The 26,422-nt window shown below is 47.4% G+C and overlaps 1 protein-coding gene across 1 annotated transcript in view; it reads right to left on the reverse strand.

Moving 5' to 3' along the window:
- The window catches only part of LOC147115596 (uncharacterized), a 41,154-nt gene extending 19,840 nt beyond the window's left edge, over positions 1–21,314 (reverse strand). Inside the window, exons 1-6 of the mRNA XM_085989977.1 lie at positions 21,163–21,314; positions 18,949–19,087; positions 17,209–17,371; positions 16,799–17,049; positions 6,721–6,842; positions 3,563–3,651 (exon numbers count right to left, since the gene is read on the reverse strand). Of these exons, the coding sequence (XP_085846103.1) occupies positions 3,563–3,651; positions 6,721–6,842; positions 16,799–17,049; positions 17,209–17,371; positions 18,949–19,068 (745 nt within the window). The 5' untranslated portion in view covers positions 19,069–19,087; positions 21,163–21,314. The remainder of the gene's footprint in view (positions 1–3,562; positions 3,652–6,720; positions 6,843–16,798; positions 17,050–17,208; positions 17,372–18,948; positions 19,088–21,162) is intronic.
- Between the last annotated feature and the right edge of the window lie 5,108 nt (positions 21,315–26,422).

Raw genomic sequence — 26,422 nt, forward strand, 5'->3', positions numbered from 1 at the left:
TCTGCAGGCGCAGGAGATCGTGGCGGTAGTGTTTAGCGCCACTGCAAAATGTCTAGTTAATTTCGCGAGCGCCACAAACATCGCCGCGCAAGGGCGCTAGTTTCTTTGCGCCATCTTAAGGCGCTAACGTCGAGGAGCAAACAACTGAAATTTCCCCCAATGAGTGGAGAGTGGAGAATCTATGTTTTCTGTGATGAGAAGAGAGCGAGGTGCAAGCTTTCTGTGTCAGCATGAACATAAGAACATAAGAAATAGGAGCAGGAGTAGGCCAATCAGCCCCTCGGGCCTGCTCCGCCATTCAATAAGATCATGGCTGATCTGATCCTAACCGCCAATCTACTATCACAGAACCATCTCCTGAATCTAACAGAATTAGACACACGAAATAGGAGCAGGATCAGGCTACACGGCCCCTGGGCCCGCTCCGCTACCCACAGGGCCATGACCGATCCGAACCTAGACTCATGTCCAAATTCCTGCCCGCTCCCCGTAACCCTTAATTCCCTTTACTTCTAGGAAACTGTCTATTTCTGTTTTAAATTTATGTAACGATGTAGCTTCTACAGCTTTTGGGGGCAGCATATTCCATGGACCTACCACCCTCTGAGTGAAGTAGTTCCTCCTCATCTCAGTTTTGAAAGAGCAGCCCCTTATTCTAAGACTATGCCCCCTAGTTCTAGTTTCACCCATCATCGGGAACATCCTCCCCGCATCCACCCGATCCAACCCCTTCACAATCTTATATGTTTCAATAAGATCGCCTCTCATTCTTCTGAACTCCAATGAGTAGAGTCCCAATCTACTCAACCTCTCCTCATATGTCCATCCCCTCATCCCCAGGATTAACCGAGTGAACCTTCTTTGTACTGACTCGAGAGCAAGTATGTCTTTTCTTAAGTATGGACACCAAAACTGTATGTAGTATTCCAGGTGCGGTCTCACCAATACCTTGTACAACTGAAGCAATACCTCCCTATTTTTATATTCTATCCCCCTAGCAATGAAAGCCAACATTCCATTGGCCTTCTTAATCACTTGCTGCACCTGCATACTAACCTTTTGAGTTTCGTGCACCAGGACCCCCAGATCCCTTTGTACTTCAGTACTTTCCAGTTTCTTGACATTAAGATAATAACTTGCTCTACGATTTTTACGATTTTTCCTGCCAAAGTGCATAACGTCACACTTTCCAGTATTGTATTCCATCTGCCAAATCTCTGCCCACTTACTTAGCCTGTCTATGTCCCCTTGCAGGTTTTTTATGTCCTCCTCACTCACTACTTTCCCTCCCATCTTAGTATCATCTGCAAACTTTGATATGTTACACTCGGTCCCCTCCTCCAAATCATTAATATAGATTGTAAAGAGTTGGGGACCCAGCACGGACCCCTGCGGAACACCACTAGTTACTGATTGCCAGTCTGAGAATGAACCATTTATCCCGACTCTCTGCCTTCTGTTAGATAACCAATCCTCTATCCATGCCAGAATATTAACCCCAATCCCGTGATTTTTTATCTTAAGCAATAATCTTTTGTGTGGCACCTTGTCAAATGCCTTTTGGAAGTCTAAATACACTACGTCCACTGGTTCCCCTTTATCCACCCTATATGTTACTTCCTCAAAGAACTCCAGCAAATTTGTCAAACATGACTTCCCCTTCATAAAACCATGCTGACTTTGTCCTATTAAATTATGATTCTCCAAATGTCCTGTTACTGTCTGCTTAATAATGGACTCCAAAATTTTACCTACCACAGATGTTAGGCTAACCGGTCTATAGCTTCCAGCCTTCTGTCTACTGCCCTTTTTAAATAAGGGTGTTACATTAGCAGTTTTCCAGTCTGCCGGGACCTTTGCTGAGTCCAGGGAGTTTTGGAAAATTATTACCAATGCATCCACAATCCCTACCACCACTTCCCTCAAGACCCTAGGATGTAAGCCATCAGGTCCAGGTGATTTATCCGCCTTGAGTCCCATTATTTTACCGAGTACCACTTCCTTAGTGATTTTGATCATGTTTAGCTCCTCCCCCCCTATAGCCCCGTTTGTCCAGTGTTGGGATATTCTTAGTGTCCTCTACTGTAAAGACTGATACAAAATATTCATTCAATGTTTTTGCCATCTCCATATTTCCCACCATTAATTTCCCGGTCTCATCCTCTAAGGGACCAACATTTACTTTAGCCACCCTTTTTCTTTTTATATAACTATAAAAACTCTTACTATCTGTTTTTATATTTTTTGCTAATTTACTTTCATAATCTATCTTCCCTTTCTTAATCAATCTGTTTGTTATTTTTTGCTGTCTTTTAAAGTTTTCCCAATCCTCTATCCTCCCACTAGATTTGGCTACCTTATATGCCCTTGTATTTAGTCGAATACTATCCTTAATTTCTTTACTTAGCCACGGATGGCTGTCTTTTCTTTTACACCCTTTTCTTCTCAGTGGAATATATTTTTTTTGGAAGTTGTAAAATAACTCCTTAAATGTACACCACTGATCATGTATCGTCTTACCCTTTAATCTATTTTCCCAATCCACTCTACTCACTTCCACTCTCATACCTTCATAGTCTCCTTTATTCAAGCTTAGCACGCTTGTTTGAGATCCAACCTTCTCACCCTCTAATTGAATATGGAATTCAACCATGTTATGGTCACTCATTCCAAGGGGATCCTTTACTAGGACATTTTTAATTAATCCTGTCTCGTTACACAGGACCAGATCTAAGGTTGCTTGCCCCCTGGTCGGTTCAGTTACATACTGCTCAAGAAACCCATCCCTAATACACTCAATGAACTCAGCCTCAAGGCAGCCCTGCCCAATTTGATTTGTCCAATTAATATGATAGTTAAAATCCCCCATAATTATAGATGTTCCCTTATTACAAGCCTCAACTATTTCCTGATTGATACTCCGTCCAACAGAGTTGCAACTGTTCGGAGGCCTATAGACTACGCCCACTAGTGTTTTTTTCACCTTATTATTCCTTAGGAGGATGTGTTGACACTGTAGGAAGGGTGGAATGTGAGGGAAGAATAGGGATGAACGTGTTCTCTCTACAGGGAGGTGGGAGGTGGTGGCATGCTCTCCCTGCAAGGGAATGGGGAAACAGACCATCGGTTGGACAAATTCCCATGGAGGCGTGAGAGGGGAGGACAAGTGCTCCCTGCGGAGAAGGGAGGAGGGATGACATGCTGTCTCTGCATGGGAGAGAGAGAAGAGTGACATGCTCCCTTAGTCGGGAGAGGGAGAAGGCAAACACATTCTCACCGGGCAGGGAGTAGAATGTGTTCTTCACAGGCCGAGGGAAAAACACACTCACCATGAGTAGGAATTGGTCTTGAGCTGTAGCACAAAGCGGATGGTATCGCATTGGCCCGCTTTTATAGGCCCCAACTGGTACTCAGTCCAATTGAAGCCAATTCCATTTCTATCCCTTCATCTTTTATTTGAAGGTGGCAGATGTGTAGCAAAAGGTGATTCACATGTAAAGGAAAAACCTGGCAAGAATTGTAGACCAATAGATGTAGATTTCACTTATCTTTGGGTACTTACTTTTGAAGGGTTTATATTGAAGTTTAGCTGTTTCATTCACTCTAGCTGGAATAATATCTCCTTGATAAGCTGTCAAAGAACCATTAGGCCTGCATAAAACACAGATTTTTACACCTTTACTTCAGCAATTTGTGACCTCAGACAGATAATACAATTTGAGATCTCGGAAACAGTACCTGAACAGGTCTGGCTCAGTGAGCAGAGGCAGGCTAGTGGAGAACTCATTCACCACTCTATCATCCTCTGTAACAATGCAGGAGTCAATTCACTAAAAGGAAAATGTTTTCTCCACCTTCCACAACACACTAATGTAGGGAGCTGACCAACTATGAAACAGAATTTACTCCAGTTCTGCCTTTTCCAAGGCGACGGGTGCAGGGCATGAAGGAAAAGCAGTCATCAAGATTTATTCTGGTCAGTATTTTTAGGGAAATCATAAATGCATTCAAAAAATTGATCTTCATGGACTTATTTAAGATGTTTCTCAATAAGCAGAAAAGTTTTGAAAACAACAGCCAGTTATTTTATAAACCTTTCACTGATTTAGTCCGGTTGTTTCCTGTAGAAGACATCCACAGCCTCAGAGGGACTTTCCAACTGTACTTGGAAAAACTAAGCACTTTGTAACTGAGAAATTTCTCTGAGAAATCTTGTTCTAGTTTCTATATTTAAAATAATCTAACTCCACTTTCTTTACTTAAACAGGTTATTGATTGTGTACTACTCCTATTCAACTCATACAATTGAAAAATGTGCTGAACTCAATTGTTCTGCACAGAGATGTTGGCCCCGTAATTCCACAGGGATTTCTACCAATCTCCCACTGTAACTCCGCCGGGAGACCAGTGGAACCCTCTAGACAATGACGTAAACAGCAGAAAATGGCCATTTACACCATCTCCCTGGGGGTTCTGCTGGGCCAAATATGTAACGGCCAGTATATGACACATTTTCTGTTAATCCAACTCTGCGGTAAGAAAAAACGATCTGTGGAATAGAGAAGACATCAAGGAAAGAAAGATTCAGCAATGGTGCCCTCTCAGCTCCTGTGCAGCAAATCAGAATCTTTGGTGATGAAGGGCAATAAAGTAACAGAGCCTATTGCAGAAATGGAAGATAGCAGAGATAGTCAAGTTCATCTCACACACTCACAGTTGGGAATAAGATAGGAAGAAGGTGTCTGACCTTAAGAAAACTGCAAAAGTAAACAATTAGTCCATTTAGTAATTAATCCAATCAGTAAATAAAACAGCAGAAAACAACTCACTGCAACTTAACAAATGAAGTGTTCCATGTAACGTGTAATTTAATGACCATCAGTTACACTATATTGTGACACTTGAGTTGGTTTGTCAATTTTTTCTCTTTTGCATCAAGACTGTTTTCCTTGTTCCATTTAGTTACTTTGTACTTTCCTTATTCAATAATCATCTTGCATTAAACCGTCCTTTCCGATCACATTCCATTAAAAAAATCCTTTGATACAGATCCTCAGGAATGGTTTCTCACCCATCCCACCAATTGTAAGCTGCAGTTTACAATTGAAAGCCTCACTATACTTACATCTTCCGATAGCTTCACATATCAAATCATAGAAATGTAACTCCCCTGCTCTTTCCCATAGCCCTGCAAATCTTTCCTTTTCAAGTATATATGCTATTCCTATTTGAAAGTTACTATTGAATCTGCTTCCACCACCCTTTCAGGCAGTGTATTCCTGATCGTAACAACTCACTGCATAAAAACATTTCTCCTTATCTTCCCTCTGGTTCTTTTGCCAATTATCTTAAATCTGTGTCCACTGGTTAGAGACCTTCCTACTAGTGGAAACAGTTTCTCCTTACTTCCCCTATTAAAACCCTTCATAATTTTGAACACCTCTATTAAATATCCTCTTAACCTTTTCTGCTCTAAGGAGAACAATCCCAGCTTCTCAAGTCTCTCCACATAACTGAAGTCCCTCATCCCTGGTTTTATTCTAGTAAATCTCTTCTACACCCTCTCCAAGGCCTTGACTCACTTCCTAAAGTGCAGTGCCCAGAATTGGACACAAAATACTTCAGCTGAGGCCGAACCAGTGATTTTTAAAGCTTTAGCATAACTTTGTTGCTTTTGTACTCTATGCTCCTATTTACAAAGCCCTCCATCCCATATTTTTTTTTAACAGCCTTATGCACTTGTCCTGCCCCCTTCAAAGATTTATGTATGTGAACCCCAGGCCTCTCTGTTTCTGCACCACCTTTAAATACATTTTCTTTTGTAAATTCTGCTTAACATCATTCCATTTCTTTCTATTGTTGTGTCAACTCCTTTTACTCCGAGAGATTGCATTCAACCAATCAGCAATTGCTTCCCAAGTCTCCTTCTTCATGAAGCTATTTGGTTGATTAATTTCACTTCAAAATTAGATATCCTCTAGTCTATTGCTTATTTTATCGCAAGGTCCTTCTCTTTCATTTAGTTTTGAATATTTTTTCTCCCTCTGGTCACCATTTTCTGACCACTTCTACCTTCAATATTGCAGATGGTAATTCAGTGAAGGTTACGTTCCTCCAACTCTGGATTCTTGCGCATCCCCTACTTTCTTCGCCCACTCATTGGAGGCCATGTCATCAGCCTTCTAGGCCCTAAGCTCTGGAAATCCCTCCCTAAACCTCTCCATCTCTCGACCTCTCCTCCTATAAGACCCTCCTTAAAACTTATACTTTACCAAGCATTTAGTCACCTGAGCTAATATCTCCTTTGGTTCAGTTTGAATTTTGTCTTATTGCCCTCCTGTGAAGATGCTTGGGATGTTTTACCAAATTAAAGGTGCTATATAAATGCAAGCGGTTGTTGTTGTTGCTGACAAGTGATAACTGCATCATGCAATTTACTGCTTACAGTAGATTAAGAAGTGTTAGATGAGAATATTGGGCATTGACAGATCTGCTGTCACTGAACAGAATTTATATCTGAACACTGCAAAAACTGCTTTTTCACTGAATAAAGAGGATCCAAATTAACTTCAAGGGCTTCTTTAGAACTCCTGATTTTAAAACAAATGTGTTTCCAGGTTATTAAAGCAATTAACTGTTAGTTTAAACTATTAGTGAGCGTATCTGTGCTCTTGACTTTTCTCCATTGCTCTGCCCTCCATCTGTTTCTGGAATACTTACATCACCTCCTGAGTGACAAGCTTTATCCAACCATCTGTTTGCAGGGTGTATTTTTCTGCGATACATCTGCCTTGCACAAAAGCTGTAGGAAGTCGTTGAATCTCGTACCATATTCCCATATACTGTGAAATTAAACAAAAAATATTAGATTAATGAGCCCGAGTGCACAGATCACTCAGGATTCAACGGTAACTTAGAATGAAAGATGAAAGAACTCGCATTCATTTAGAATCCTTCATGTGCTCAGATTATGCCAAAGTGTTTCACAATCAGTTCATTACTATTTGAAATGTGATCACTTTTGTTTTTGTTGGCAAGCACAGCAGCTAATTTGCACAGTATGGCCCCACAAGCAGCAATGAGATGAATGACCATTTGATGATATTGGCTGAGGAATGAATGTTGGTTAGGACACTGGAAGAAATCCTTGCTCGTCAGGCAGATGGGGCTTTGGTTTAATGTCTCATCCAAAAGGCAGCACCTCCAACAATGCAATGCTCCCTCAGTACTGCACCAAAGTGTCAGCCTAGACTATATGCTCAAGTGGAACTTGAACCCAGAACCTTGTGGCCTTGAGGGGAGTCCACAGGTGAGCCAAGTTGATACTTATAAGAAGATATGTCAACAATTTGCCATGTGTTGAAGTCATTCCCTTCCCAACCCAAACACGCGCATGTGCGTGCATATGCAGTCCTCAGTCAAAAGGATTGACTCCTTACTATATATGAACAGTACATAATTCAACATTTATGGTTATAAAGGATCCAAAATTTCTCTGGACACAATCCCAGTGGTGCCCTCCAATGCTGAACCCACTGGAGTTTGCAGGGTCACTCAGGGTGGGGGGAGGTGAACATCATTTGCATGAGTCAGCCTGACACAAGCATCACTTCAGGAACTTCTCTGGCACATGCTTTGCTATGCCTGTCAGAAACTCTAGCGCCCTCCTGCCAGTGTGGGGAGGGGCGGCCCAGGTCTCCTCCGACCCTGCCAATACACTGATCAGCCTCCTGAGAAAGGTTCAATTTAAAATTCTTCAAGGGTCCAAGTCACTTACTTTGCCCTCACTGATGGGGCCCACATATGGCCTTATGGAGGTTGGTATACGGCCACTCAGTTGACGTACCAGCTGCCACAACTACACCAGGTCTCCTTCCAGCCTGAGGAGCGGGAACTCCCAGCTTAGGGAATCTCCACCCCAGCTGCCATTTGCTTTGTAAGGGGTGGATGGAAGTTCTGTCCCTTATAAGCTAAGGAGGAAGCTCATAGAAACAGTGGAGTTATGATGGGAGACTGGCAGAACCTGTGCCTCAAGGTTTTCATCCACCTAAATGAGATTAAAAAAATTAAGCAACTAAGGGGGAGAAATTCATTAGCACCCAGGAAGGGGCGCTAACCTTTGAGAAGTTGGAAATTGAGCGCCAGACGCTAATCAATCTCGCTGCCCGCTAAATGCAGACTCAGCGCTCAAAGAATGCAGGGGAGGGCTAAATCAGGTGCTAATGGCATGGGTGAGTCATGTTAGGCTCCAAGCGATAACGAATATGAGATGTTGTATAATCAGGGGTGTGCATTGGCGCAGGCGCATTCCAGCCTTTAAAGCGGAGAGAGTCACTGGAGTCTGCACACCAGCCCCCAATGATTCGGGGAGTGCAGAATGGCGATATGCTGTGAGATGAAATGCAAAGTGCTTTGACGAACCACAACACGAAGCAGCCTTTGTTTGGCTGCAGATACATCCTGCGCTCTCGGCCACTCAGAACTGACCTTTGAAACGGAAGTTCCTTGACAGCTGGGGCGCATCCCTTTAAGTAGCGCCCCGCCAGCCGACTGGTTCACGTCTCTGCTCCCTGGCACTGTCGGCGCAAGACGGTAAGATGGGGGGCACTACTGAAGTTTGCAGATCGGGTGCCCAGTGAGCGTTGCACACTTGCTGACGTCACAATCGGCGTGGTGAAAGGGACCGAGGCGCTAACTCTTATTGGCGGCGCTATGGGGCCAGCGAATTTGCCAGGCGGGATTTGCCCTGCCATGGTGCTACTGCGTGAGCACCCGATTAGCGCACCCCGCCAGGCGCTAACTGGGCACGCTAACCTACTACATTTCATCCCCTAAGACTATCCAGAGCTTAAGTCCCAGGTCTGAAATGTGCTTTATTTGGTTCTTCACATTTCCCAACCAGCTGAGTTAAAAATTTGAAGCTCATAGTTCATGTGCAATGCATGGTACGTTACTCGATAATCTTGAACGCCTCCCCCCACGCCCCCCCAAAAAAAACTTATTTCTGTACTAAATAATTTGTGCCAACCAGGACCTAAATGAATTCTACTACTGCTGAGTTTTTCCAACCACTAATCGTCACAAAGATTCTTAAATTAAGTCATGCAAGTTATGGAGTTTATTCATTCAAATTGTTTTCAGTGAAAACCAACATAGAGACAGTACTATCACAAGGAGACAATTGAACTGGGATGAAGGGAATTCTATTCCCCTTAGTCTTATAGCTGGTTGCATTGTGTATTAAAACCATTAAGATGGAATTATCAGTAATAATATAGGTCATAATATTCCCTCTGACAATCCATGTGCAAACAGTTTTACATAGGAAAGGTTTGTTTGTCAGTTCAATTTCTAAGAGGTTTGTATAGCTGAATTGTACTGAGACATCAGTGAGCTGTTTAACATGCTCTTAACAGAAATCAATTAAGCTTTGCAATTAAAGAAATACATCCAGGACACTATGCAGTGCACAACAATTACCATTAAACCTTCTGACAACAAATGTTTTCATATCACCATATCATATTAACAGTGGGATCTGCTAACAAGTAGATCTCAATTGAATTATTTCCCTCAAAATGTTGGCCTGATGAAATGGCAGAGTTGCAATTTCTTCCTGTAATGAAATGTGTTTGTCTTGCCTGTATTCGTTTTGCACTCATGTATATTACCCTCCCCCACACGGTGTATAGTTTCACTTCCTCTTTCCTGACTAACCTGGAATGTTCCAGGTCTTGGCTCTTGGCTCCACCCCTGACTTCTCTTACATAAAGATCCCAGGATCTTTATGACTCATTCCTGTGAGCCAGTCAGTGTGTTGAGATGTTAGCTCTGATCTTAGTGATTAAAAGCCAACTTGTTAAAGTTTATAACTTCTAGTTTTGTGGTTATTGAAGGCACATCAATTTTAATCACTAAAGAATACTAGGATGGATCGACTCCTAAAACCAGAGCGTCTGGACTTGGATCCACATTCTGCTGAAGCATCAAATCAATTTGGACACTGGCTCAAATGCTTCGAACTCTTCGCGAGGGCCTCATCCGCTAGCGAGGTAGATAAACTGAGTCTACTGACTACTCGCGTTAATCATCGGATTTATTCGTTCATCCGGGACGCCACCTCTTACACGGAGGCCATCACTATCCTGAAGGCCCAATACCAGAGGCCAGTAAACGAAGTGTACGCCAGACATCTGCTGGCTACATGCAGGCAGCGACCTGAGGAATCAATGGACGATTTCTTACAGGGCCTAAAGGACTTGGTCCGGGACTGTAACTGCAAGGCCATGACGGCCAACGCGTACTCTGACGAATTGGTCCGCGATTCCTTCATCACGGGCCTCAAATCGAATTATATCCGGCAGAGACTGCTGGAGAAGGAGGCCCTGGACTTAAAAAAGGCAGTGGCCACTGTGCGATCACTGGACATGGCCCAGAAAAACTCTGACTCTTATTCTTCCGGCCATGCGGCCCTCACCGCCTCGTGCGCGCCGAGCGGGCCGCCATCTTGGAATCAGCCATCTTCCCCATCCAGGTCTCAGACCAGCTCTACACCGCCGGAGTCCCCACACAGAAGTTCGCCCAGGAGTCCTACTACAGCGGCAATGTCTCGAGGCCTGAAATGCTACTCCTGCGGCCAGGCCAAGCACCCCAGACAACGATGCCCAGCGAAGGACGCTACATGCTTCAAATGTAAGAAAAAGGGGCATTTTAGCAAAGTCTGCAGGGAGAATCCGATTTCCAACTCCGTCACCGCCTCGTGCGTGCCGTGCGGGCCGCCATCTTGGGATCCGCCATCTTTTCCCGACTCAACGGCCGCCCAGGGCCCAACAGTGGCTTCGATCACGGTGGATCAATCCAGGCCACACCCGTTGACAAAATCCATGATGGACATACAGGTAAACGGGAATTTAACGAAATGTTTAATTGACTGTGGGAGTACCGAGAGTTTTATCCACCCTAGCCTGGTACGGCAGCACTCATTAACGGTAACCCCTACACGGAGCAGAATTGCTATGGCTGCTAAGCCCCACACTTCGGACATTTTGGGCTACTGTGTGGTAACACTGACTGTAAAAGGCACGGACTACAAGGATTTTAAACTCCTCGTGATGCCAGAACTCTGTGTTAATGTAATCTTGGGCCTGGACTTCCAGTGCCACCACGAAAGTGTCACGCTAGCATATGGCGGGTCCCAGCCGCCACTCACAGTCTGTGGCCTATCAACCTTAAAAATCAGCCCACCCTCTTTATTCGCTAACCTCGCTCCGAACTGTAGGCCCATAGCGACCAAAAGTAGACGGTACAGTCTGGAAGACAGACACTTTATCAAGGCGGAAGTGGACAGACTCCTGCGGGAAGGCATTGTTGAATGCAGTACCAGTCCGTGGCGTGCCCAAGTAGTCATAGTTAAAAATAACGAAAAGAAACGGATGGTAATTGACTACAGCCAGACTGTTAATATTTATACCCAGCTGGACGCCTACCCTTTACCCCGCATATCAGAAATGGTCAACCAGATCGCGCAATACCGAGTCTTCTCGACTATCGACCTCAAATCCGCGTATCACCAGCTCCCCATTAGAACGGAGGACCGCCCATACACCGCCTTTGAGGCGAACGGACGCCTCTACCATTTTCTCAGAGTGCCCTTCGGGGTAACAAATGGGGTCTCGGTCTTCCAACGTGAGATGGACCGCATGGTTGATGAGAATAAACTACAAGCTACCTACCCCTATCTGGACAATGTCACTATCTGCGGGCACAACCAGCAAGACCACGATCTAAATCTTGCGAGATTTTTAAAAACTGCCCTAAAGCTGAATCTAACCTACAACGAAGACAAATGTGTCTTCCACACAACCCGTCACTGTATCCTCGGCTGTGTGGTGGAAGATGGGGTAATTGGACCGGACCCTGACCGATTACGCCCCCTAAAGGAACTGCCCCTGCCACACAATCCCAAAGCCTTAAAAAGGTGCCTGGGATTTTTTTCGTATTATGCCCACTGGGTGCCCAATTACTCTGATAAGGCCCGATCCCTCATTAAATCGACGTCCTTCCCACTATCATCTGAAGCTCGGGAGGCTTTCACCAGTATCAAACAGGACATTGAAAAGGCTGCACTGTGTGCAGTGGATGAAAGCATTCCCTTTCAAGTCGAAAGCGATGCGTCAGACTTTGCTTTAGCTGCGACCCTCAATCAGGCTGGGAGACCTGTGGCCTTCTTCTCCCGAACCCTTCAGGAACCTGAAATCAGGCACTCTTCTGTCGAGAAGGAGGCACAGGCTATAGTGGAGGCAGTGCGGCACTGGAGACACTACCTAGCCGGCAAACATTTCACCCTGCTCACCGACCAGCGGTCGGTGGCTTTCATGTTTAATAACAAACAAAGGGGGAAAATCAAGAATGACAAAATACTCAGGTGGAGGATCGAACTATCCACGTTCGACTATGATATTATGTACAGGCCGGGAGCCCTTAATGAACCCCCAGACGCCCTATCGTGGGGAATGTGTGCCAGCATTCATACGGACAAATTACAGGGTCTCCACAACGACCTCTGTCACCCAGGGGTCACCCGACTATACCATTTTATAAAGTCCCGCAATCTGCCCCACTCCATCGAGGAGGTCAGGGCAATGACCAGAGCCTGCCGCACCTGTGCGGAATGCAAGCCTCGTTTCTACAGGCCTGACCGTGCACACCTTATCAAAGCCACACGGCCATTCGAGCGCCTAAGTCTGGACTTCAAGGGACCCCTTCCCTCTGCCGACCGTAACGTATACTTCCTCAATATCATCGATGAATATTCCCGCTTCCCCTTCGCCATTCCCTGCCCAGACATGACCAGTGCCACGGTCATCAAGTGTCTCAGTAATCTATTCTGCATGTTTGGCATGCCGAACTACATACACAGCGATAGGGGGACGTCATTTATGAGTGACGAACTGCGCCAGTTCTTGCTCTCAAAGGGGATAGCCACTAGCAGAACCACTAGCTACAACCCCCGGGGTAATGGGCAAGTGGAAAGGGAGAATGCTACTGTTTGGAAGGCTGTCACGTTAGCCTTAAAGTCAAAAGGCCTTCCGACCTCCCGCTGGCAGGAAGTCCTCCCAGACGTGCTCCACTCCATAAGGTCTCTGTTATGTACAGCCACTAACGCTACCCCTCACAAAAAGATGTTCGTTTTCCCCCGGAAATCTACCTCGGGCATATCTCTACCCGCGTGGCTGACGTCTCCGGGGACAGTACTATTGCAGAAGCACGTGAGAGGCCATAAAACGGACCCCCTTGTGGAAAAGGTACAGCTCCTCCATGCAAACCCTCAGTACGCCTATATCGAATACTCTGATGGGCGAGAGGACACTGTTTCCATAAAAGACCTCGCTCCCTCGGGGAGCGGAGAGAACGATGAGAGACTACCCGAGGAAGACCTACACCAAAAAGAGACAGGACGCCCAGAGGTATCAATACCCAACTTTAACCTGGAGGACACTGCAGATAACCTGGAAGACACTGCGGAGGCCCGGACAGCGGAGGAACCAGAATCCACTCCCCTAGAGGCACCCCAACCGGCTTTGCGCCGATCACTGAGAACCGCAAAACCTCCTGACAGACTCACTTATACCAACTTTTAAGAAACATCACCCCGATGGACTAAATCTAAAGAAGGGGTGAATGTAATGAAATGTGTTTGGCTTGCCTGTATTCGTTTTGCACTCATGTATATTACCCTCCCCCACACGGTGTATAGTTTCACTTCCTCTTTCCTGACTAACCTGGAATGTTCCAGGTCTCGGCTCTTGGCTCCACCCCTGACTTCTCTTACATAAAGATCCCAGGATCTTTATGACTCATTCCTGCGAGCCAGTCAGTGTGTTGAGATGTTAGCTCTGATCTTAGTGATTAAAAGCCAACTTGTTAAAGTTTATAACTTCTAGTTTTGTGGTTATTGAAGGCACATCACTTCCCTTCCACCAATCATCATCAACATCCGATAGTTATTTCAAGGCATAGGCCTAGAAATTCAGTTGCTTGCGCCAGCCGGTAGCGCCTTAGGAGGAGGAGATGTTGGGCGCTAGGCGGCTAGCGGCCGGGCGCAGCGCGATCTGTGCCTCTCCCCAACTTCACTCAAGATTTAGCGGCGGCGCTAAGTCTTTGCGCGCGCTCAGCTGCGCACGCAGATCCTGACGTCATTTCCTCGTGCAACGCCCTTTGTGCGCCCCAAACCGGAAATTCAGTCGCGACGCCCTATTGTGCGCCTGGCGCCCCTAGCGACTGGTAGAGGGGAATGGTTCTCAGTCAATGCGGGGCGCGGGGGGCGCAAATTAAAGGGCACACCTCCTGCAGTAGAAAAGGCTGCCATTTCGCAGCACTCCTTTTTGAGAGACGGATCTTTGCAGAGAGACAAAGGTAGAGACCTTTCTGCTTTGGCTCAACACTCGGACAGGTACTTGTGGCTTCAGGCCACAGCTTTCCACTTGTCTTTGCCTTCAGTGTCATATCATTGTTTGCAAACATATAATGGGGGCTGCAATGGGTGCAAACGCTGGCCTTCTCCATTGCATTCAAAGGGCTCACAGACGCCGTGAGAGAGTGGCAGTCCTGGCCAGATGGAGAGGGGGCCACAGGTGTCGGGAAAGGAGGCCTTACCCACCCAGGGTATACTGCCAGCAGTTCTGCTATCTGAACATGTCTGACGAGCAGTGTGTTCGGAGGCTGCGATTCCGAAGGGCGGTGGTCACTGAGGTCTGCCACCTGCTTGGCGGTGATCTGCAGCCACATCTGAGGAGCAGGACGTCTCTGTCAGTGGCAGTGAAGGTGACGGTGGCTCTCAACTTCTATGCCACCGGCTCCTTCCAATCCGCTACTGGGGACATTTCCAACATTTCCCAGTTCGCCGTGCATTGCTGCATCCGCCAGGTGACCAATGCCCTTTTCAGAAGGAGACGTCAGTTCATCTCCTTCTCCATGGCCCTTGTCAAGCAGCAACAGCGTGCAATGGGCTTTGCAGCATTCACCGGCTTCCCCATGGTGCAGGGCGCCATTGACTGCACGCATGTGGCTTTGCGGGCACCTCTGGAGAATGCCGAGGATTACCGCAACCGGAAGGGCTACCATTCGCTCAACGTTCAGCTGGTTTGTGACCACAGGCAGCTCATCCTAGCTGTCAATGGCCGCTTTCCAGGCAGCAGCCACGATGCCTTCATCCTGCGCCAGACTTCTGTGACAGACATGTTCCAGGCTCAGCCTCACCCATGAGGATGGCTTCTCGGGGACAAAGGCTATCCTTTGTGTACCTGGCTGATAGCCCCGCTCCGTGCTCCCAGCACCCCTGCTGAAGAGGGATACAATGACAGCCATCAAGCAACCAGGAACATCATTGTGCAAACAATCGGCGTCCTGAAGCAGCGGTTCCGCTGTCTGGATCGTTCCGGTGGAGCCCTACAATATTCGCCGGAGCGAGTCTCCCATTTCATGGTCATGTGCTGCATGCTGCACAACCTGGCTATCCGCAGGACTCAGCCACTGCCACCAGAGATTGGAGGACCACCTGAGGAGGAGGAGGAGGAGGAGGAGGACCTGCACAGGAGGGAGGCAGAAAGTGCAAGGGCCGCCCGTCGGCGGCTTATTGAACGTCGGTTCTAGGCCCCCTCTCAGGGAATGGCTTGTGCCAATGTCACCAGATGAATGTAGCCGCTCCACAAGCCCTCAGCCGAGCAGGGCAACCAGGACTTGCAAAATAAAGCATGGGCAGTGCGATTTAAGAACATTTATTACTTGGAAACCTCTGGCCTTCCCACATTACAAACTAATGGAGAGAAGCCCCCTCCAAAAACACAAAACGAACAGTCTCGGCCTTACAAAACAAAGAAAGACACCCGTCTCAGCCTTACAAAACAAAGAAAGACACCCGTCTCGGCCTTACAAAAACACAACTACACCAGTCTCGGCCTTTCAACAAACACAAAGCATTTGGCCAGACCTTCTACTTTTTGCCCTGCGAGGGCGATGCCTTTCGCATCCGTGACTGGCACCTGCCCGCCCTGCAGCGCCTCCTCAATGGGACCCCAGTGGCTGCAGCAAGGCTGGGGGAAGGCTGCTGAGGGTCAGATGGCGAGACGGCAGATGCCCTTGGGTGTCGGCCTGCACCAGCTCTGGCCCTGGAGGGGCCGGCTGCTGACTGCTCCAACTCTGCTTGGGCGGCAGCAGTCTGTCCAGCGGCTCGTGGCAGCTGCAATGGCGGAGTGGCAGTGTCGGCTGCAGGAATGGTGCCAACCTGGCAGATCGCAGGTACTCCCTGGTTGCCTGAGACATTGGCACTCGCACGGGCCAGCACTGCAGCATGCGCAGCAAACAGCTGAAGAACAGACTGCTGGGCTGCTGCTGCGCGGCGAGTGCCCTGGCGATGCCTGGCCGATCCAACGAGGGTGGCAGCAGTTAGTGCCCGTGTGGCCCTGGTCTGTGTCCGCATGACACCAGCCAGTGAATGAACGGCATGACTGAGCACTTGGCTAGAAGCCGCCTGTGCTGCCGCGAAGTCCTGCGGACTCCTGGCCTGTGCTGCACTGAATTGTTCCAGACTCCTGGCCTGTGCTGCACTGAATTGTTGCAGACTCCTGGCCTGTGCTGCTCCGAATTGCTGCACACTCCTTGACAGAGACTCAATGGAGTCAGGCATCCTTGCCACTGCAGCCATGAGCTCAGTGTGCCTGCGCTCAGCCTGGATGGCCATTTCCTCCAGGAGCTGCACCTCCTCTGCGCTCACCGTCGCAGGACTGGAGGCCGCACTCACCCTCTGGGGAGAAGTCCACCGAGCTTCCCCACCCCTCCCGCGTTGCTGCAGGCCGCTGGGCCCCGGAGCTTCACTCTCCTCCGACCCTTCCCCCCGGCTCCCCTCCAGGGAAGACATGTCCCCTTCATCGCCATGGGCTGGCGCGGCTGAGGGTGGCACTGATGGGCTGGCTTCCTCTTCCTCCTCCTCGAATTCGGAATCGCTGACAGTGGCAGCTTGAGGGCCCGCCTCCTCACCTGGCGATTCACCATCTGAAAGCAGGGAGGCACAAGAGTTGCTTTAGAGCGAGGACAGGGCGGCAGCGAGGGAGGCATGAGTGCTGCCATGCACTGCATTGGTCGGACAGTGGCAAAGGATGCTGATCTGAGGCGCAAGTGGAAAGAGAGAGGTCAAAAAGGTGATGCCCTTACCATTGGTGCCCAGAACAGGGGCGGCATCTCCACTGGCGACGGGGCCAATCAGCTGTCCTGCCATAATGCGCTCCACATGCTGGTCGAGGTCGGAGAGCTCTTTGACGTCAGGACGGCCTCCCCCGGTCTCACGTAGCTTCCTACAGTTGTGAGCCACCTTGGCCTGCAAGAGAAAGGACGGCGTCTAAGTACAGTGTGAAGCCCTGATCTTGTCTGCACTGCCTCCCATGGTGGACTGGCCCTGACAGTGTGAAGCCCTGATCTTGGCTGCACTGCCTCCCATGGTCGAATAGCTTGTACAGTGTGTAAAGTGCTGAATGTGCAAGTGATTTTCATGACAGTCCCATAGCTGCTGGATGAGGGCTGGCCATTAGGGCTTTCAGGTCCCTTTGCCCATAAACTGAGGTGCACATGCAGGGATGAGGAGGACACTGGAAAGGGTACTCACCCTGACAACCCGAGTGAGGTCGTTGAACTTTTTCCTGCATTGCACAGGAGTCCTGGCAACCACGCTGTTGGAAGTCACCCTGTTTGAGACCTCCCTCCAGGCTTTCCGGTAGTCGCTGGGCGGCGGCCTCCTGCCACCCTCCGGGAACAGAACATGGCGCCTGCGCTCCACTGCGCCAACCAGCACCCTCAGGTCGCCATCGTTGAAGCGCTGCGCTCTCTCCCTGGCCTTCTCCATAGCCCTGGGCGTTGCACAGATGAAGCAGAAGTGGTCAGGCCTAGCTTCAGGGCTGCAGTGTGCAGGGCGTGGCAGGCAAACAAATCCACCCTCCCCCTTTAAGAGCTGACCGGCACCAGCGTGTCTGCCGTCAATCAGCAACTAGCTGCACCTGCGCTGCGCCCGCCCTCGGGGGTATCGCCCCGGACCGCCGGCTTAGCGCCTAATGATAGTCGTGCATCGCCTGTTTTAGCGCAGCAGCAGCCTCTTGGGGCGATGCGACTGAATATCGGCGAAGGTGGCGCGAACTTGCGCCGGGCGCAAACTTTAGCGGCCGCCCGACTTTAGCGCCCCGAACGTTGCTATACTGAATTTCTAGGCCATAGCCTTTGGCTGAAATAAACTTAGTGGCGTTACTTGCTGTGGATACAATCCCCATGTGACAACACATTATAATTATTAGCAATCACTCAGAACTAATCATGTGGTGTGCTTGGCAGTCTCTTCTACATTTTTTTGTGTAAATGTTGCAGCCATCAAGGTGATAGATGCCAATGCCTGAGGATTTGTCAACCATTGTGAGCATCAAGGACTCCCGGTTCAGGTATAGCACAACCAGATCCAAAATAACGCTCTCTCAACTATCTCAAACATTTGCCTTAAAACCAAACTCAAAAGAAGACTTCTTATTGCACTTATTTAAATTTGGTAGCTACAACAATCATACTTTGGGCCTCTTTAAGTGAATCTGCTAATTTAGTACTACTGAGTTTTACTAAACATTGCACCCACCACATGGGCCAGGTGGTAGGAACCAAACCTCATTTCATACAGGACTTCTATTCTGAACAGGAGAGAAGAATCGATTTCATCAGGCTGGTCTGGATTGAAATCCAAGGCCCACAGGTGAAAAACCCATGTGCTAAACTGCTGTCCTATTCAGTCCCCCTGACTAGTGCTGTTTATTAACTTCATAAAGGCTGTCAGGAATATATCTTGACATAACGGAATTGATGATGTCATACAGCTTTACAATTAACTAACTATTACAGCTATACATTTAACTACCTACTAACCTCTCTTAGAGTGAAATTTTGTTGCAAAGGTATTTGAGGACATCCGTTGCGGCTATGCTTCCTGTTTGCTGTGGTGAAACAGACGGAAGAAACTAACAGCATCAATAGTACCCCCTGCATGTTACCGTCTTTGGAGGATCTGAAAGACAAAGAGGTTAAATTAGGTTTCTCAACCTCATCACTCTGATCTTGGCGGTCAGAAACAGGAGGAGGAGAGTAACATCTGAGAATAGCAGAAATGATTAAACTGAACCATTTCTTTAAAATATAGCATAGAGGGCACTCACTTTTTAAGCTGTGGGGTTGCATGTTGTGTATTGGGTTAACATGCATCATTTTTTTAATATAAAAAGAGCTTAAACTTTAAAAAGGAGTGTTTTTAAACACTGATTTTCATTTTGCTAAAGTTAGTTCCAGGCATCGATAATCCTCAGGTGAATGGGTCAGACTTCTTTACCCAGGCTTTGTTTTGTTTTCATTTTCTCTATTGTGCAAATTGCTTCTTTTCATCTTCTTTTGGTTCCTTCCCTACCTGTTTTGATGAAGGGCACACAGCTGATCTACTGACAGGTAACGCCGATGTCGCTCTTCACCTTAAGGTAAAGTGTCTCTTGTCTTGTCTCGGTTGAGTCGGCACATGCAGTCTAGCTGTACTCCGCCAACCTTTGGAAAGTGAGGAGACTGGGCCAGCGCAACAGTGCAATTACTCATCCAAATTCTTCAGTTTATATTTAAATGTGTCTAGTGAGCTTGCTGCTACTATCATCTGGTTCCAGTCGACAACTGCTTGTGGGAAGTTGCCATCTGATTTTCCCCCTCCGATTACCTTCGGGGGAAGCAGACGGTATCTTAGTCAGAACCCCTTTAAAAGAGTGAAAGTCTACCGAGGCAGCCCTTTTGGGGAGAGAATCTCGCCATTGGGGACCTTTTTAAAAAGGACGCCTCGCCCTTTTTAAAGAATCATCATAAAATGCTCTTTTATAAATCTAACAACGAATTGTGAACACAATCTTGTTTACTTGTCTTTCCTTCTGAAGATTTATCAACGATATAAAAGTGTTGATGAAAAGACTGCGAGTACTGAGATGAGGAGATGTGAATGAACATTGCCGGATACTCCGATTGCCTTAATGGTGTTATCAAGCTAACATGTATTTTAATCCAGCTCCTCCCAATCAGTTCTATCCGTTATGTAGGAAGAATTCACTATTTGAACAAAAGGATTGCCAGGTTTTGTGTCAGAAAATGGCAGAATTTTAGGGACTCACTGAATGATTTATTTCCCGTTCTTCTTTCAGACTTTCCTTACACCATTCTCGGCTGAGAGGGAGACAGAGTTTGAGTTGAGATGAATTTCCCCGTATTTAATCTTTCCAGCTGTTCACCGACCTGTTGTGTATTCCCAGCATCTGCATTAATGTCAGTTTCCAGCATGTACAAGCAGCCCCTGCAGGTCCAGGATTGTTAATGCCTTTCTTACTCGGTAATCTCGAAACTATATTTAAAGAGCTGTGGCAGTAACCGGAATATATCCTGTCGCTCATCACATCTCAGCGCTCCCTGTGAACACAAGACTCTACCTTTACCATCCTCCTCCCTTTCAGTTAGAAGGACTCGAGTGTCCAGCTCACCCTCAACCTGTGAATTTAGCGGGGCTCCAGATTGTATTTGTGAAAACCGAACACGTTAACACGGGTCCTGAACACTTTCCCTAAACTCCACTCACTTCAATCTGTCTGCAAATGAACCCAATTCTGTTTATTCAAATCGTACGGTCTAATAAACCAAATCTACTCCTTCAATAATAGAAACAGAAAATGCTGGGAATATTCAGCAGGTCAGGCAGCACGTGGAGAGAGAGAGACAGAGTTCACGTTTCTGACCTTTGGTCAGAACTTCAATCGATTGCCAATCTCTGTATCAATGAACCGGCTCTATTCATTTCCATGGGGGTCCAGTCTACCCCAGTGAGTTTCCCCTCAAATCCCCAACAAGCAAACGCTCCGACGGCCGGTTCCCTCCGTAACACAACCAGGCGCTGACCTCACTCAAAATGGGCAGAATATTGGACAAGATGATCACATTTCAGCAGTTGGGGGGGGGGGGGGTGGGGATCTGTGCCCCGTGGCTCCCCTTGTTACACCCCACACCTCTTATTACAATAACCCTTCTCTGTTGAAATAACCCGTATTACAATAACCCCCAATAGCTCACCCTGGAGCAAAGCGGAGACTGAACGGCGATGTGATCTGGAGCTGACCCCGAATCCCAGCGGTGGTGTCCCGGTGTCTGGTGCGCAGCCCCACAACCAGTCCTTATATCCGAGTCAGCGCTACCCAAAGAAGCACAAGATCAGAGTTACCTCACAGAGCCAGGTAAGAGCAATCCCACCCCGCGGCCCCAGGGGAGGTCCCAGTAATGTACACGTCTGTACAAGTGTGTGCATCAGGTAATGATGAAAAGCGCTCGCTCTCACCAAACTGATTATTAACTCCATGTCGCACTAATCTTTATAACTTTCGATGAATGATGCACATATATAATGTGAAGAGCCCTCGTCAAACAGCACTTGTTTTCTGCTTTTGTTGGAAGTGTCACTGAAGCCAGTAGAGCAGCCCCCGGCTGTTGTAGATATCTTTTTAATTCTTCTCTTCTTCTTAGGCAGCCCCTCGGAACCGAGGATGACTTGCTTCCACATTAGAAATGAGCTCGCAGGTGACTGATGAGTCCAATGCGGGACCTACAGTCTCTGTCACAGGTGGGGCAGATGGTGGTTGAAGCGGCGGGTGGGTGGGGTGCTTGGGTTGACGTGCGCTCCTTGCGCTGCTTGCGCTTGGCTTCCGCTTGCTCCCGGCGAAGAGACTCGAGGTGTTCGGCGCCTTCCCGGATGCTTCTCCTCCACTTTGTGCTGTCTTGGGCCAGGGATTCCCAGGTTTCGGTGGGGATGTTACACTTTTTCGAGGAGGCTTTGAGGGTGTCCTTGAAGTGTTTCCTCTGCCCACCTGGGGCTCGCTTGCCGTGCCGCAGCTCCGAGTAGAGCGCTTGTTTTGGGAGTCTCGTATCGGGCATGTGGACAATGTGACCCGTCCATCGGAGCTGATTGAGCGTGGTCAGAGCTTCGATGCTGGGGATGTTGGCCTGCGCAAGAACACTGACGTTGGTGCACCTATCCTGCCAATGGATTTGCAGGATCTTGCGGAGGCAGCATCGGTGGTACCTCTCCAGTGCTTTGAGGTGCCTGCTGTACATGGTCCATGTCTCTGAGGCATACAGCAGGGCAGGTATCACTGCTGCCCTGTAGACCATGAGCTTAGTGCCGGGTTTGAGGTCCTGGTCTTCAAACAGTCTTCCTCAGGCGGCCGAAGGCTGCACTGGCACACTGAAGGCGGTGTTGGACTTCGTCGTCGACGTCTGCCCTTGTTGACAGTAGGCTCCCGAGGTATGGAAAGTGGTCCACGTTGTCCAAGGCCTTGTCGTGGATTTTGATAATCGGGGGGCAGCACTGTCTGGCGGGGGCAGGTTGGTAGAGGACCTTTGTCTTACGGATGTTTAGTGTAAGGCCTATGCTCTCGTATGCTTCGGTGAAGGTGTTTACGATGGTTTGGAGTTCGGCCTCCGAGTGAGCGCAGATGCAAGCATCGTCTGCATACTATAATTCGACGACAGAGGATGGGACGACCTTGGATCTGGACTGGAGGTGACGGAGGTTGAACAGTTTCCTGTTTGTTCTGTAAATTAGCTCGACTCCAGTGGGGAGCTTACTGAGGGTGAGATGGAGCATTACAGCAAGGAAGATTGAGAAGAGCGTTGGTGCGATGACACAGCCTTGCTTGACCCCAGTTCGTACGTGAATTGGGTCTGTAGTGGAACCGTTGGTCAGGGTCATGGCTTGCATGTCGTCGTGAAGCAGGCGGAGGATAGTGACAAACTTTTGAGGGCAGCCAAATTTTGAGGAGAACACTCCATAATCCCTCGCGGTTGACAGTGTCGAAGGCCTTTGTGAGATCAAAGAAGGCCATATACAGTTGTTGGTGCTGTTCCCTGCATTTCTCTTGTAATTGACGTGCAGTGAAGATCATGTCCATTGTGCCCCTTCGTGGGCGGAATCCGCATTGCAACTCTGGGAGGAGCTCTTTGGCCACTGGGAGAAGGCGATTGAGGAGGATTCTTGCGATGACTTTCCCTGTGGCAGATAGCAGGGAAACTCCTCTGTAATTACCGCAATCGGACTTGTCACCTTTCTTGATGATGGTCACAATTACGGCACCTCTGAGATCCCCTGGCATGCTCCCCTCCTCCCAGATAAGAGAAATGAGTTCATGAATTCGCGCCAGTATTGCTTCTCCGCCATGCTTTAGTGCCTCGGCGGGGAGCCTTTGCCATCCTTTTTAATTAGAGTTTAGAACTAGGACCAGACTTTTAAATAGCAGTTTCACTCGGTGGAATAGCAATTATAGGTAACAAGAGAAATGTGTGATGGGATAATGAAATAGGGAATAATATTGATCTCATTAGCTCAACAGAAAAATAGCTTGTTCGAACACATAAGAACATAAGACGTAGGTAAATCATGCTTGACTAATCTACTGGAATTTTTTTGAGGATGTAACTGGTAAAATAGATAAGGGAGAACCAGTGGATGTGGTGTATTTGGACTTTCAGAAGGCTTTCGATAAGGTCCCACATAAGAGATTAGCATGCAAAATTAAGGCACATGGGATTGGGGGCAAGGTATTGACTTGGATAGAGAACTGGTTGGCAGACAGAAGGCGGAGAGTTGGAATAAACGGGTCATTTTCCGAGTGGCAGGCAGTGACTAGTGGGGTACCGCAAGGATCGGTCCTAGGACCCCAGCTGTTCACAATATGTATTAATGATCTGGATGAGGGAATTGGATGTAATATCTCCAAATTTGCAGACGACACAAAGCTGGATGGGAGGGTAAGCTGTGAGGAGGATATTGAGAAACTCCAGTACGATTTGGACAGATTGGGTGATTGGGCAGAAACATGGCAAATGCACTATAATGTGGATAAATGTGAGGCTATCCACTTTGGTGGCAAAAACAGGAAGGCAGATTATTATTTGAATGGCAATAGATTGGGAGAAGGGGAAGTGCAAAGAGACCTGGGTTTTCTTGTGCACCAGTCGCTGAAGGTAAGCATGCAGGTGCAGCAGGCGGTTAAGAAGGCAAATGGTATGTTGGCCTTCGTAGCAAGAGGGTTCGAGTACAGGAACAAGGATGTCTTGCTACAGTTGTTCAGGGCCTTGGTGAGACCGCACCTTGAGTATTGTGTGCAGTTTTGGTCGCCTTACCTGAGGAAGGACGTTCTTGCCATGGAAGGAGTGCAGTGAAGATTCACCAGGCTGATACCTGGGATGGCAGGAATGACGTATGAGGAGAGATTGGGTCGATTGGGCTTATACTCACTGGAGTTTAGAAGATTGAGGGGATCTCATCGAAACCTATAAAATTCTGTCAGGCCTGGACAGACTAGATGCAGGAAGGATGTTTATGATGGCCGGGGAGTCCAGAACCAGGGGTCATAGTCTAAGGATAAGGGGTAAGCCATTTAGGACTGAAATGAGGAGGAATTTCTTCACCCAGAGAGTGGTGAACCTGTGGAATTCTCTGCCACAGAGGGCGGTGGAGGCCAGTTCATTAAATATATTCAAAAAGGAGTTGGATATATTTCTTAAGGCTAAAGGGATCAAGGGATATGGGGAGAAGGCAGGGACAGGGTACTGAATTTGGATGATCAGCCATGATCTCATTGAATGGCGGAGCAGGCTCGAAGGGCCGAATGGCCTACTCCTGCTCCTATCTTCTATGTTTCTATGTTTCTAGGAGCAGGAGTAGGTCATTTGGCCCCTTGAGCCTGCTCGGCTATTCAATAAAATCATGGCTCCCTTATCATTCAAAAATCTGTCTATCTCCCTCCTATATATATTCAATGACCCAGTCTCCACAGCTCTCTGGGAAAGAGAATTCCAAAGATTCACGACCCTCTGAGAGAAGAAATTCCTCCTCATTTCCATTTTAAATGGGTGCCCCCTTATTCTGAAATCATGCCCTCTAGTTCTAGATTCCGCCATGAGGGGAAACATCCTCTCTGCATCTACCCTGTCAAGCCCCTTCAGAATCTTATATGTTTCAGTAAGATCCCCTCTCATTCTTCAACCTCGTGAACCTTCTCTGAATTGCCTCCAATGCAAGTATATCCTTCCGTAAATAAGGAGACCAAAACTGTACGCAGTTGTGGTCTCATCAATGCCTTGTACAGTTGTAACAGGACTTCCCTACTTTTATACTTCATTCCCTTTGCAATAAAGGCCAACATTCCATTTGCCTTCCTAATTGCTTGCTGAACCTGCATGCTAACTTTTTGTGTTTCATGTACAAGGACCCCCAGATCTCTCTGTACCTCAGCATTTTGTAATCTTTCCTCAATTAAATTATAATCTGCTTTTTTATTTTTTATTTTTCCTACCAAAGTGGATAACCTCGCATTTTCCTACATTATACTCCATCTGCCAGATTTTTGCCCACTCACTTAACCTATCTATATCCCTTTGGAGATTTATTAAGTCCTCCACACAATTTGCTTTCCCACCTATCTTTGTATCATCAGTTAGTGAGGAAATCAGCTTATAAACTAAGTTATTGATAAGGTTCTTATTAGTTTCTCCTTGAATAGAATAATTTTTAACTTTTGGGATAATCAGCTAATGGGATAACATATGGTCACGTAGTAGGAGTAAGGTAAAGGTATAACATGTGACAAATCGTAATGAGAGTCTGGATTCAAAGGCTTCAATCAACCTGAATACTGAGCTCAGCACAGGAATGCATTAGACGATTGGGAAGCATTTAAAAGCCAGCAAAGAATAACTAAAAGATTAATTAAGAAAGGGAAGATAGATTATGAAAGTAAACTAGCAAAAAATATAAAAACAGATAGCAAGAGTTTCTACAGCTATATAAAAAGAAAAAGGGTGGCTAAAGTGAACGTTGGTCCCTTAGCGGACGAGACCGGGAAACTAGTGGTGGGGAACATGGAGATGGCAAAGACGCTGAACAAATATTTTGTATCAGTCTTTACAGCAGAGGACACTAAAAATATCCCAACACTGGACAAACAGGGGGCAATGGGGGGGGGGGGGGGAGGAGGAGCTAAACTCGATTAAAATCACTAAGGAGGTGGTACTCAGTAAAATAATGGGACTTAAGGCGGATAAATCCCCCGGACCTGATGGCCTACATCCTAGGGTCTTGAAAGAAGTAGCGGTAGGGATTGTGGATGCATTGGTGATTATTTTCCAAAACTCCCTGGACTCAGGAAAGGTCCCGGCAGATTGGAAAACTGCTAATGTAACACCCTTATTTAAGAAGGGAAGTAGACAAAAAGCTGGAAACTATAGACCAGTTAGCCTAACATCTGTGGTTGGTAAAATGTTGGAGTCCATTATTAAG

The sequence above is a fragment of the Somniosus microcephalus genome, chromosome 6, assembly GCF_052327205.1.
Source record: "Somniosus microcephalus isolate GS21.2 chromosome 6, FLI_Smic_1.0, whole genome shotgun sequence".
NCBI classification, from domain to species: domain Eukaryota; kingdom Metazoa; phylum Chordata; class Chondrichthyes; order Squaliformes; family Somniosidae; genus Somniosus; species Somniosus microcephalus.